Source organism: Diadema setosum, chromosome 20 (genome assembly GCF_964275005.1).
Source record: "Diadema setosum chromosome 20, eeDiaSeto1, whole genome shotgun sequence".
NCBI classification, from domain to species: domain Eukaryota; kingdom Metazoa; phylum Echinodermata; class Echinoidea; order Diadematoida; family Diadematidae; genus Diadema; species Diadema setosum.
Genome location: NC_092704.1, coordinates 518870 through 531562, shown reverse-complemented (window position 1 = coordinate 531562; position 12693 = coordinate 518870). Strand labels below are relative to the sequence as shown.

The 12693-nt window shown below is 38.1% G+C and overlaps 1 protein-coding gene across 1 annotated transcript; it reads right to left on the bottom strand.

Annotated features, from left to right (window-relative positions):
- Positions 1-2091: 2091 nt before the first annotated feature.
- On the bottom strand, positions 2092-7682 carry LOC140243286 (uncharacterized). Its single transcript, XM_072322955.1, has 2 exons — positions 7603-7682; positions 2092-3933 (listed from the first exon to the last, which is right to left on the bottom strand). The coding sequence occupies exon 2, from the start codon at positions 3869-3871 to the stop codon at positions 2138-2140; it is 1734 nt and encodes a 577-aa protein (XP_072179056.1). The 5' UTR covers positions 3872-3933; positions 7603-7682; the 3' UTR covers positions 2092-2137.
- Positions 7683-12693: the final 5011 nt, after the last annotated feature.

Here is a 12693-nt window from a genome sequence, read left to right as displayed (position 1 = left end):
TAACATTATGCACTGTCAGCAGGTCAGTTTCTAGTATTACGGTAGGAAGAAAGAAAGAGAAATAAAAAAAAAAAGCACAAAGAAAGAACAGCTATTTAGAGAGTCTTTAATAAGGAATTAATCCTAAGTCATTAGATTTGCTTCATGTGAATTTTTAGCCCACGACCAATGCTAAACTCACACAAAACAAGTTCTTCATATTGCAGCCATCGGCCATGGACATTTCAACGCAGAGAGAATATACTATATTAATTAAGACCATATCATTGCATGCTTCATTCGTATAATCCAAAAGAACAACAACAACAACAACAAAAAAAAAACACCAAAAAAAAAAAAGAACTAATGAAGCAATACAGCACTAATTATAGTACAGACGCAGAGTTACATTAGATCTGTTCAAGGTATAAAAATAAACTCTGGCAAAAAAAAAAAAAATAAAATGAATAACAAATAGAAGCCGATGCATGGTTTCTATATAGCAGACAAGGATGCTGCGCAGTGCATGCAGCTTTCTTAACTAAATAAGAAAACCTTTAACTGATATCTCTCAACGCAAAGACACTTGTATATAGCTCGTGAGTTTCTCCCTATATACTCAATCTAATTACACTTGAACCATGGTCATACAAAGTATATCTTATAATGATTCAATCTACACTAGATAGCATTCTATATACAAAAGCAAGGTGTCGAGACAATTGTGTATTGTGTATCAACCACATACCCCAATGAAATTTCCCATTCGCTGCTCACAAAATACATCTCTATAAGCAGCAAAATAGAACTTGTTCTATATATCCCTATATACTCACTATTCATGTTATACAGTAATACTTAAACGTGCACTAATAAATGCAATTACAACTTAAAAATCTTTCACGTATACCATAACTTATCGTAATAAAGAAACATCTTTATGTTCATCAGAATATCGAGAATACAAAGTTTATGTACTAATAATAACGAAAAGGAATGTATTTACCTTGGACTAGCGAAGTATTTTTATGGACTGGTCTGTTAATGTATAAACACGAGCTGCAAGGACCTTTACTCTTGTAGACGTCTATCTCTCCATTCATTATGGAATGTCATCTCCTTCTTCAATATTGATGTCATTCATAGGTGTAGGCCATCTTTAATTGTCATTGAGGTGTATGAAATTTACATTTTTTTTTTTCTTATATCAGGCAGTGTTACCTTGGTGCACGCATAACTTAGGATTTCTTATCATTCTTGTTTTATGAAGGGCTTGTTGGAATTGCCACTCTTACTATAAATAAAAGTTATAGCGACTTTTTCTAGTTCTACCCCTACGACCACTAGCTCAAGACATTACCCCTTTCTTTTTCTTAAATCTGTCCAGACTCTGAAAGGTTATGGAAAGGAAAAACTACATCTGTAAAGAAATACAGAAAGTGGAGAGAAACCGAATGCCCAAGGTCCTCCATTACGGACGTCTGTACAAGATTACTAACGCTTAACACTAAGCCATCATTGATACAGTACTCCAATAAATCTGCAAGTCTTATGCTCAGTTCATAATCATATAATCATGACACACGTTGGCCTGAGGGATGGCGTGTTCCGTCATTGTTGCCAGCAGTAATGATGTAATGAAGGCAATTCATTGATCCTGATCTCAATTTTGCGCTAATAGCATTGAAAATAATCATTTCTACCCTTTATGGGGGGGGGGGGAGGCTTCCAAGGTAATTTTGTCGATAGTACAGTCTCTTCTTTTAAACAATGTGCTCTTTATACTTTTCGGCAATCAGAAACATCTTGAGTCTCTTTATAAATACGCAATATTGAAAAGGAGTGAATCACTTTCCCATTCCATTCGATCGCTGAATTCAGGAAGCACTTAAATGTTGTAATATATATATATTCTTTTTATGAAAAAGGTAGTTGAATCAATGCACTGATTCCGTTTCGTTCCGCAGTCGTAATGTATTAGCAAAGCAGGAGTGGGCAACAGCATTAATTAAAGTTTTAATTGTTGCTTTGGTAAGACGTTCATTTGATTAAAGTTAACTCTCTAAGCCCAATGCCGAGACGTCTAGAATTGAAGATTAACTATAGGCCCTATATAAAATGATCCATTCGTATGCAAGAGAGATCAGCAAGACGGCTCTCACTCGAAGTCTGAAAACTTGTCGTCATTCACTTTGCCGGTGTAATGCTGAAAGAGGAAAAGTGAGATATTGGTACAGAAGGCTATTTCTCCCGTAGTGATTTCACAAAGGCTGTAGAACGGTACCGTTGATATAGAAATGGGATATTTCTCGAAGATAGTCTCAACTACAGACAGATCCAGTTTGCATCGAGTCATCTTCAAGTAATCCTCCCCAGTCTGCTGCGATAAGTAAGCTATCATCACTCCTTTCCCTCCATCACAGAAGTCGGCAACAAGTATCTCGTCGCTAACTAAGTGATTTAGCACTTGAAGTACGTCTCCTTGGGAGTCCAGTAATCTCAGCTTGGTCCATGAGGTCAGTAAGATCGTTCCCTCTGAAGATACCCTTATGTCCATAGGGTCGATACCACGAAATCCGATGGTCCTCATAGGGGCGCCTCCTTTCGGTGAGAACACCTGTATCTTGGAGGCTTTCTTGTAGGCAACGTAGAGGTAGTGATGCTGATCAACACACAACCGAGCTGCGCCACCTTCACTCTTCGGTATTGTCTCGAACGTAGCAGGAAGTTTGGCGAACAACGGAGAGTAGAGACTGAGGTTATTCTCTGTGTCAAGAATGACACATTTTCCATCAGGTAGAAAGGCCACGGTTCTAATTTCCAGTCCAGCCATGGCCTCCGGAACCTCCTCCCGATCATCCGGCGAGATAAGGATTAAGCCACCCCTTTCTTGTGAAAAAGCGACAGCCATGCGACCATCTGGCATCGCGCACACACTGCTCACCGTTCCCGTTGGAAGGGACTTTTCCAGCCGCGTCTTCCACCCTTCTGCATCTTTGCAGACAGTCCCGAGCGATGCTGGCTCACAGCTTTGGAACTCAAAGCCCTCAGCAAATCCCGATGTCTCTTTAAGGATGTCTACATCGACATCATGCTCCAGAAGTGACTCGAGATTATGGCAAAGGTTGATGTGAGACCGGAGACTATCTCCCCGTAGTTTCTTGTTGATATTCTGACTTAGATTGACGTTAATTTTCTCAAGTGAGTCTGAGAATTCCAAGGCGAAGTCAGCAATAGTCTGCAGTTTGGACAACAGGAATGCTTCCCTTTCGTTACATTGCTTCAAAATGGCGTTTTTCTCTGTCGTGATTTTTCGGAGATGGCCATAATAAGTCGATGTAACATCTGACGTAACCTTCTGCGATGCAGACTGGACACGCCGTACCTGTGTTGTCACAAGCTGTAGCCTTTGTTCCAACTGTTTCTTCTTCGCACTGGTTCTATGAAGCAGAGATTCGATTGTTTTGTCTCTTACCAGCTTGCTCTCTGCCTCATATTCTGCAAGGTCCACCACGGCATGGTGTCTTTCCAAGTGTGAAAAGGAGCAGAAGGAACAGAGAGATCTCTGACAGGTGTAGCAGTGATCCACGGCCTCCCGTTGCTCAAACTTTGGACATTGCCTACACTTCAACCCCTGGTCGACGTACTGATTTTTGTTAGTCTCAATAAGATCCAGCATCCCGAAATCTTTGAGTAGATTTTCTGCATCGCCTTTCGGAACGTGAGACACTTTGTCACATATGGGACATGAAACCGATTTCTTGATGACAAGCTTACTGATGCATGATCGGCAGAAGGAGTGTCGGCAGCCCAGGGACCGCGGGTCTTCCAAGGTCTTGGAACAGTGGGAACATGTTGTTATCTCAGGAGTTTTCTGGGGACTGGCTGCCATTGTTACTCAAGAGAATTTCCTCGCATTAAGAATCCTTCAACTTGCTGTGCCACAGGTTCCGTCTGAAAAATGAAAGGAAAAACAATGTTGTCATAGGTACGGTGATCAGCGCAACATTGGCACGCAAGTTTGAGAATTCAAACATGGCATTCCTTGAGACATGAGACGCCAAGATAAGCAGATCTTTTTGAATCGAAATAAATCATGGTTTGTTTGAAACTTTACATAGTACGTGAAGTAAGTGAGGAAGAGAGGTTGGCCGTTGTTTTGCTGTTGTTTGACAAAAGATCCTAGAAAGAGGGGAGTACCATACAAGGAGTGAGGCAAAGGAAGGAGAGTGCAGGAAGGCAAATTGTGACAGTTCAGGGTTAGCGGTGAGCTAGAAGGTTGCACTAATTCTAATGGAGACGGGGAAAGAAGGTAGGGAGAGTTGTAAGGAAGAACAGAGTGAGAATCAAGTTCAGGATATGGAGTCAGTGGGAGAAGAAAGATGAAAGATGAAAGGAGGGAGGACAGGGGGAAGGAGGAGGTTAGTAAATCATGGAGATGAGAGAGAAAAGTGATGAAGATGAGACATGCCAAACCATGTACACACATCGAAACGAAAGAACGAGAGAATTGAAGCCGTTTTTCTAGGGCCGTCACTGTGTCCCCAAACAATAGTCCTTTTAAGGACTTCTAGTATACATAGGCATACACATGGTGTTACCACAAACCTCTCTTCCTAAAAACAAATCAATGAAATACAAACACACACAAACACACACACACACACACACACACGAGATCGGATAACATCTATTTGTCATGCATTTGTGGCTTCACAAAGCATCCGTCAAGGAATTACGTTTAAGATGGTACTCTAGATTTCCGTCGCAGATCCACATTGATAAGAAGAGGGTGCTTCTAATATTACGCAACTCCCTTTCCTTCTAGAGTTTAACAATTACATATCAGCATTACATGACAGTGAGAAATAAAAGAGACCGTGTGATGGTACACTATTCCTTAGTCTTTTCAGGTTCTTTAGTTCATTTTCAATAACTGAAAATCACGAGCCTGCGGTGGGTAGGCCATGAGACTAGTGGTTTTGAATTCAGTGAGAAGGCTTTGAAGAAGGCTACGGGCTCTCTTAAAACGAAACAGATACATTGAGATACATGTATAGTTGACATCCTTTTCTTATCATGAAGCATTGTAAATTTATATCATATACCAATACCAAGTTAATACTTGATGCATGATGGGGAATGCCCAATCTTTAGCTGGAAACTGAGTTAGGGGAAACTTTTCTGAGTCTATAATGAGTAATATGTAAGTCATTGGTTTCTTGTTTATACCAATTGTATCAGGAAATCAATTGAGTGGGTAGGGCAGTAGTACGAAAACTTGAAGTTACACTATTTTAACAAGGTACACGCTAGCCTTCACGAATTTCTAAATACAACTTTCCAGCGATCTCATCTTAAAACATTAGCAGTTTATACACCCTTATTGGTGAGACACAATTAACTTTTAGGTTCTACTGACTTCACATCAACGTGTTCGATTGATGTTCAATAAATACTTCCCATTTTATCAGAACTACCAATTTTCGATAGCATGCACGTAGACCTATAAATTAGCCAGTTCCTTTAGATTACAAAGATGAAGAATGCAGGTAGGGGTAACATGCGTTACTTCTTCCTACATTCAATGGGCCACTATCAATGGAAGTTGCGTTCTCTCTGAGATCACCGAGCTGAGATAACAAAGCTGCATTCATTTTTGCAAACGTTCACTCGGACAGAAATTGCGGGATTACATTGTGGTGTAAATTTCGAGATTTGTATATCCCGCTAATTCGCGTACGTGTGAATCCCACTAATTCATTCATTCATTCATTCATGTTTCTATTTTCACTTCCAATCAATATACATATAAGTAATACAAGCATCAAATGATAAAATATCTTGTAACATATAATACATCTTGTTTCATAAAGGAGTTGGGGAAATGAAATGATAATGTAGCAAACTTTGAATTGGTCCTTGGGTCTGCAGGGTTCCCACAGAAATTTGAAAACAGAATTCCATGACTTTTCCATGACTAAATTGCTGCTTTCCATGACTTCCTTTCTGGCACGGTTTCCAAAATCAGACACGTTATGATGGCCTCCACCTCCCCTCACAGCCATCCGTTCCACCCCCTATCTTACTCATGACATGTACATCTATTATCATTAGTATATGTCCCGGGAGTTATGTAGAGGTAAATGCAATTCCATGACATTTCCATGACTTTTCACATATTTTCCAAATTCCCTGACTTTTCCCTGACTTTCCATGACCACAATTTTTTCCAGGATTTTCCAGGATTTTCCATGACTGTGGGAACCCTGGTCTGAAGAATGAAGAAAGCGCTTTGGCTCAAGTGAAATTCGACCCTCGAGAGAGGCGACTTTTTTTTTTCCGACAAATGAAGTTCTTTTTTATTTCTGGGGGGGGGGGGGGGTTACAACCTCCCGTCACACTTAAAAAAAAAGAGTTTATTTTCATTTATCATGAATACAACCGACAACTCATATACACTTGAAACAAATGGAACGGACAATGAAGGAAATAAAACCACAAGGATATAACCTTATATACTGATTTAATCAAGTCAAGATGTTGTTGTTGTTGTTGTTCATTTTCCATCTGTGAAGATGGCTGGATAGCCCATATTCAGCTACACTAAGCTGGTCTTCCATGGGGTCCAGTTGGATGTGGGGTGGGACCACTTCACCGGGTTAGACACCCTGCTCTTTGCGATGAATGAATGAAGCGGGATCTTTTACATGCATGAGCTGTGACTCTCTCATACACGGGACCTCCATTTTATGTCCTATCCGAGAGACAGAGTGTTTTGCCTCTTGCTAGAGGGGACGGTATGTTTACACACAACATTGCTCAGTCCAGACTCGGGTTCGAACCCGGGCCGCGTGATCGTGAGACAGACGCGCTACCGACTGAGCCAACTCACCGCCCTTATGTATGAGATGAGAAAAGGGATAATAAATCAAATGAAAAAAAAAAAAAAAACCAGTATACATGGGGGGGGGGGGGGGTTCAACATTGAAGAGCATTAAGTCTTGTAAAACGTTGACAACGAATGATCGTATAAGCCCACATCAATAACATAAAGCCTATATGGAAGAACAGATCAAAGTGAGAGAAAACAATATCAATTAAAGAAAAGAGAATTGAGAGGAATATCAAAGTGTGATTACAATAATCGTTCAACTGAGAATATAAGTTCAGTACATTAACATTTTTTAATGTCATTAAAACTATTCAAAAGATGGTTTCACTTTTAGATAAATCGGTATATCGTTCAATAATGATGGACCTCTCAAAAACAACCATTCTTGGAGAGTTTTGTTCATACATCTAACTGTCGCAATCACGTACATTACGATTCAATATAGATTTGGAAGAAACATTAAAGGGTAATAAAGCTTTTGAACAAATAAACATAAAAATAGTAAGCACTATAATACTGTGCATAGCAACCGCGAATTAATGATACGGCAATAGTAACGCTTTCGTAAGCAAAGGGTCCTGCGGACAGAAGTAAATAGTGTGGGTGGGGATAGACGAGGAGACATACGATTATCATTGTATGTAGGTCCTTATACGTATTTTGTGGACTGGCTTACCGTTCATAATTATGATCAGCGAGTGGGTGAATAATGCTCTTATGTCACTTACCTTCATAAAATCTTATGTTTCCTTCAGGAAAGTACCCAGTGATTCAATGGTCCTGTTACACGTTCCAATGTGCTTGCTACATTCCCGTTATCCCTTCATTATAACTCTGTCTGCTCGAGAAAGTACAATTAAATAGCACTCTCCACACTATGCTTTCGTCTAAACATCGTGTTTCCAGGAATGTCAGATTTGCCGTGCGTCTGTCCCGAAGCAACTATCAAAATGAAAGAGACGGAAATATGAGCTCTGGGTTACTATACATAGAATGGCAAACAAGAACAGACTACTTCATGGGAGCAAAGTTCAAATGCATTGATAGAAAACAATTCATCCAGAACAAACTGGGAATGATTATTGTCTACAAGAAAAGCAGAGCGCGCATTCTTCGTGGAATGTAAAGATCGACTGTTTTGTAAATGTTATAGTAGGCCTATTAAGCTGGTGGTGAATTGGAAATGAAATGAATATTTGTGCGACCGCAAAAGAGGCTCTTTCATTCTGAAGATTGTCACTGTTTTTTTTTTTTTTTTTTTTACGTGTCTGATTTATGTGATAGTCGGTCACAGTCAATGATTGGATAAACACGATCACATGTGACGTTATAGTGGACCAATTGCATAGTTCTATCACGCTCAGAGCATTATGGGATATTTCCATGCAGGAAAACATTTGTCGGGTATAACATGGCAAAAGAAACCACACACACACACAAAAAAAAAACCCAAACAAAAACAAAACCCAAACCAATAAAGTTCCTATGACAAAATTATTTGATTTAATCTACCTGTCGTAAATACCATACAAAACAAAACAAAAACTAAAAACTAATCAACCATACATTTGCGACGAGTATAAGGGAGTGCGATATAACAAGAGAAGAAATGACATTAGGTGAGCACTTGGCATCACGATGCTATCAATACTGTGCTATCTATTTGCCGTGGACTTGGTGTTGTTGTTGAGAAATGGCTACAAAAGAAAATTAATGTTGAGTACATGCGATAGTACTCTCAATGTTGCCAAGTGTAATAAAAAAAAGAAAGAAGAAGTGTGTATGATCGACTCTAACCGTTCATAATTACAATGAAAAACAATACAGTGCTTTTACAATTTGTCAATGATAATTACGGTTAGTAACATGATTATTCCATAGATCAATTATGGTCTACGTTGTATATGGATACTTCATAAAGACATTCATATCGGAATATTCTGGATCTTTCTAAAGCTTTGACTCGGTTATTAATCATACAATGTATCGGCACCTGTAACTTTCTAATAATCCGCGACAATGGTAAAAGTCGTCTTCCTCTGTTGTCAGTTGTGGTTTGATTGTTTTCTGTAAACAAAAATCCTTATCGAGTACACTGTTTTTATTATTATCTTTTTCTTTTTCCAATCATAAGTCATTTAATAACCATTATATAACTTTCAAAGAAGATCAAGTATAGGTCTTTTCCTATTTCTAATATGCACACCTGAATATATCGTTTTCTTTTGACACTGATATAGAAAATAAATTATGTAACAAATATGATAACAGATCGAGTTGAAATTAACATAAAGAAAAATAGTTGAATTCAAACCAGCTGGTGTTTACAGTGTAGTTTGAATAAAAAAAAAAAATATATATTTCTTTTCATGTTATATAGCTCCGAAAATTGTGGAAGAGTAGAATAACATTATCATGATTATGACATACATTGTTAGTGTTCGAATCTGTAAACTTGTATAGATAAAATTAAAAGTATTAAAATTCACAACGTCGATGCACAGGAGATGTCGATATGGAAAGAACTCAGCCTTTCACTATCCACATGTGTAAGTTTCATTCATAAATTGCAATTCACTATTCCCCTAGTTAGCTCTGGTAGCATCCGCATTATTGTCTCATTCAGTGAATAAATGTCCCGATTGCTGTATGGAAAAAATACAACAAGTCTAGGCTCAATGCAAATGCATGTTGACGTGTATTGATTTATGGTACCCAGATTATCACTAATGTGGCAAAAATATGTGCAGTATTATTCTATGATAGTTTTCTATTATGTTTCTTTATAACCGTCACCCCGATACGTCCACAAAATAGAATAAACTCATCTCACTTATTTAGGCAGGCCTACTTACAAGAAGTGTACCGATCAGTACCGATCCAGAAGGGGGCGCACGCCAAGTGCGCCCCCTCTTTATTTCTATCTATTTATTTTTTTTTTTGCTAAAACAAAAGAAATAAAAAGAAAAAATGGGGGGGGGTGTGCCCCTTTAATTTTGTAAAGGCGCCTTCCCTTTACGGAATTCCTGGATCCGCCCCTGCCGATATTAGCAAGAACTTGAAATGGTAGAGAAGAATACTTGTATTGGTAAATAAGGAGACAGCTATGATACAATGTGTACCAGCTAACAAAATAATACAACATGAACAGTGGGGGCAAATGAAGCACAGTGGATAAGACTCTGGACTTTCAACTGAAGGACCCAAGTTCGAATCTCGTCGAGTGCTTATGTCCTTGGACAATATGTTTTTACCCACCACATTTCACTGATGCTAGAAACTGTATATGTAGGCCTACTTACTTGACTTCATGTATTTATGGGTTATGTTCATCAGCACAAGAGACACATTTTTCTACAATTTTGGAAGCTCTCTGAAAGATTAATACAAAAAGTGACAAAATATTTACTCACTGAAACAGAAATCATGTTCAGCAGACATACATTTATTGTTTCCTTGAACCACACACAAACCCTGTAGACACATAAAACATTTTCCATAAATCCTTCATAGATAGTATAGATCTCTATATATGTGTAACATACATTTTGTTTTGACAAAACATTGACAGTAACATTCTGGCTTTTGATCTTGGCAAATTTAGATCACGTACACAATTACAAGGCACAAAATATCAATTCCATTAATTCATTTGTACTATGAAATCAAGTTAGGATGATGATTCACGTATATCTCAACATTGGTCCTCGAGGAATGTCATAAAAGCTGACACTGTATCTGACAAGGCATCTGATCACGACTCTTCGTCCTAAAACCAGGTAAATACAGCATTCAAGATAAATCACAGATATGAAACATTACCAAAGTCACTACCTGTAAGTCAAATCAGTGTTGGAATGGAGTTTCTGTCATTGACATAGATGAAGACCCTGATTGGTCAGGTACTGACCAATTAGAACCTGGTCAGTAGCTCCCAGACCAGCGTAGCATGTCTGCCATTACCTGCAATGCTGTATAACAGGGTCTATGATTGATCTAACACATCCCTGGTTTGACTGAAGACAGCAGCACCATAACAGGTGAATTAACAGAGCCATAATGATAATAATAATGGTGACAAATGTACTGTAAGGCATCCTGCTGCAGTACAGGGACCACAGTGTACTGACATGACATGGATGATCCCCCATGGTGACTCGAGTCTACTACTGTCTAACATGGCCTACTACAGAATCTGAGCTATGATCATTGATAGTGTTGACACATGAAATGAGAACACCATTCAACCGGGTCTGATTGATAGACTACGGTGAACCAGCTGAGACTACTTAGTGGGAGAGGAGTGATGGTTGCTGCCCCCATGGTCCTGTTTTACTCAACATTGTCAAACTACAAGGACAATCCTTCTAATTTTGTGAAATCTCTGATACAAGGTCTTTAAAATCCTTGGTGAAAGCACTCTTTATTCCTCTATATTCGTAACACTCTTTAATGTCAGAGCCACAAATATGAAAAAAAGGCTGAAATAATTGTCTTTTGATGGTGAGAAACAGAATTAGGGAGCTTTTGATCTTTTTGATCTGTAACTGATTGATTTCTGGACCACCCTGGTACTTAGGAGGTCGTAGAATGGAGTATTGACATTACAATGTGATTATATAAATGGTGACTACAATGTTAACCTGTCACACAATCTTCAGCTGAAATAAACATAACATACAGCTGTAGTTAAAATTTCCTTTCTTTTGTTTTGCAACTGAGGGCTATTAAAGTTCATTTCCGGACATAGGGAACTTCAAGGAAAGATATGATTTGTGACTTGACTTCAGGAGCAAGAATCTATATTTCCTTCCAGACATTCAAGAGAATACATGTAAATTAAAATATATTATTTTGTATCTACTACTGCAAACATTAACGACAAATAACTGTCTTTTTAAGACAAATAATATATCTGATCAAAATGGAAATTTCCTTTTCTGATCTCAGCAACATAATAAAAATACTGTTGTTCATCAGGAGCATACAAATATCAGCAAATTAATTTGGACTAATTACTGACACAATACCTTGCTCAATACCTTGCTCCATAACACTGCTTTTACAACATCAAATATATGAACACAATATGTACTTCCTCAATCATGTGTGAATGGAATCATTATATCTACATAAATCGGCAAATGAACACATCTTTTTGGCATTTATTCTTCTATCTCACACATGATATCTGTATCCTGTTTGCCTGAGGTACGATTACAATCTAAGGCCCATGCTTGTTTCTTGTTCAGGTCTCATGTGGTTGCCATGGTAACACTCTACATATCTTTCTTTGTTCACACTGATTCCCTGTGTACACCATTTAGTCTCTGAACCAAATTTCACTCTGAATGCATTCATACAATGTACCGGTATTTAAACACAGAATTAATTCCAAACTCATCAAGACATACAATTTTGCCTGGAGTTATCACACTTCTTCCATGTTAAAGGGATCGTATAGTTTTGGTTGAAATGGGGCTTCAGGTTTTCAACTTTTTTTGTGTGTGACAATGAGAAACCTCTTATGAAATATGAAAGAAAATATAATTTTAACAGGTATTCAAAGTTTATTTAATGAAAATTGGTTTGAAATATCTGCGATATCAAAAAATGAAGAGGTCATAATAAAAGGAAGGTCCTTTGATGAGGACCACTTTGCTTTAATTTGCTTTTTTGATATCTCATCCATTTTGAAACGAACCTTTATTAGAATTGTATGCTCTTTCATATTTCATAGGTGATTTCTAATTATTTTGCAAAAATTAACTACATTGCATCTTGCAAAAACTTAAAACTTGAATCCCCTATCTCCATCA

What these genes read in the sequence shown, in the direction of transcription:
- LOC140243286 (XM_072322955.1), bottom strand. Translation starts at nt 3,871, where the DNA reads ATGGCAGCCAGTCCCCAGAAAACTCCTGAGATAACAACATGTTCCCAC.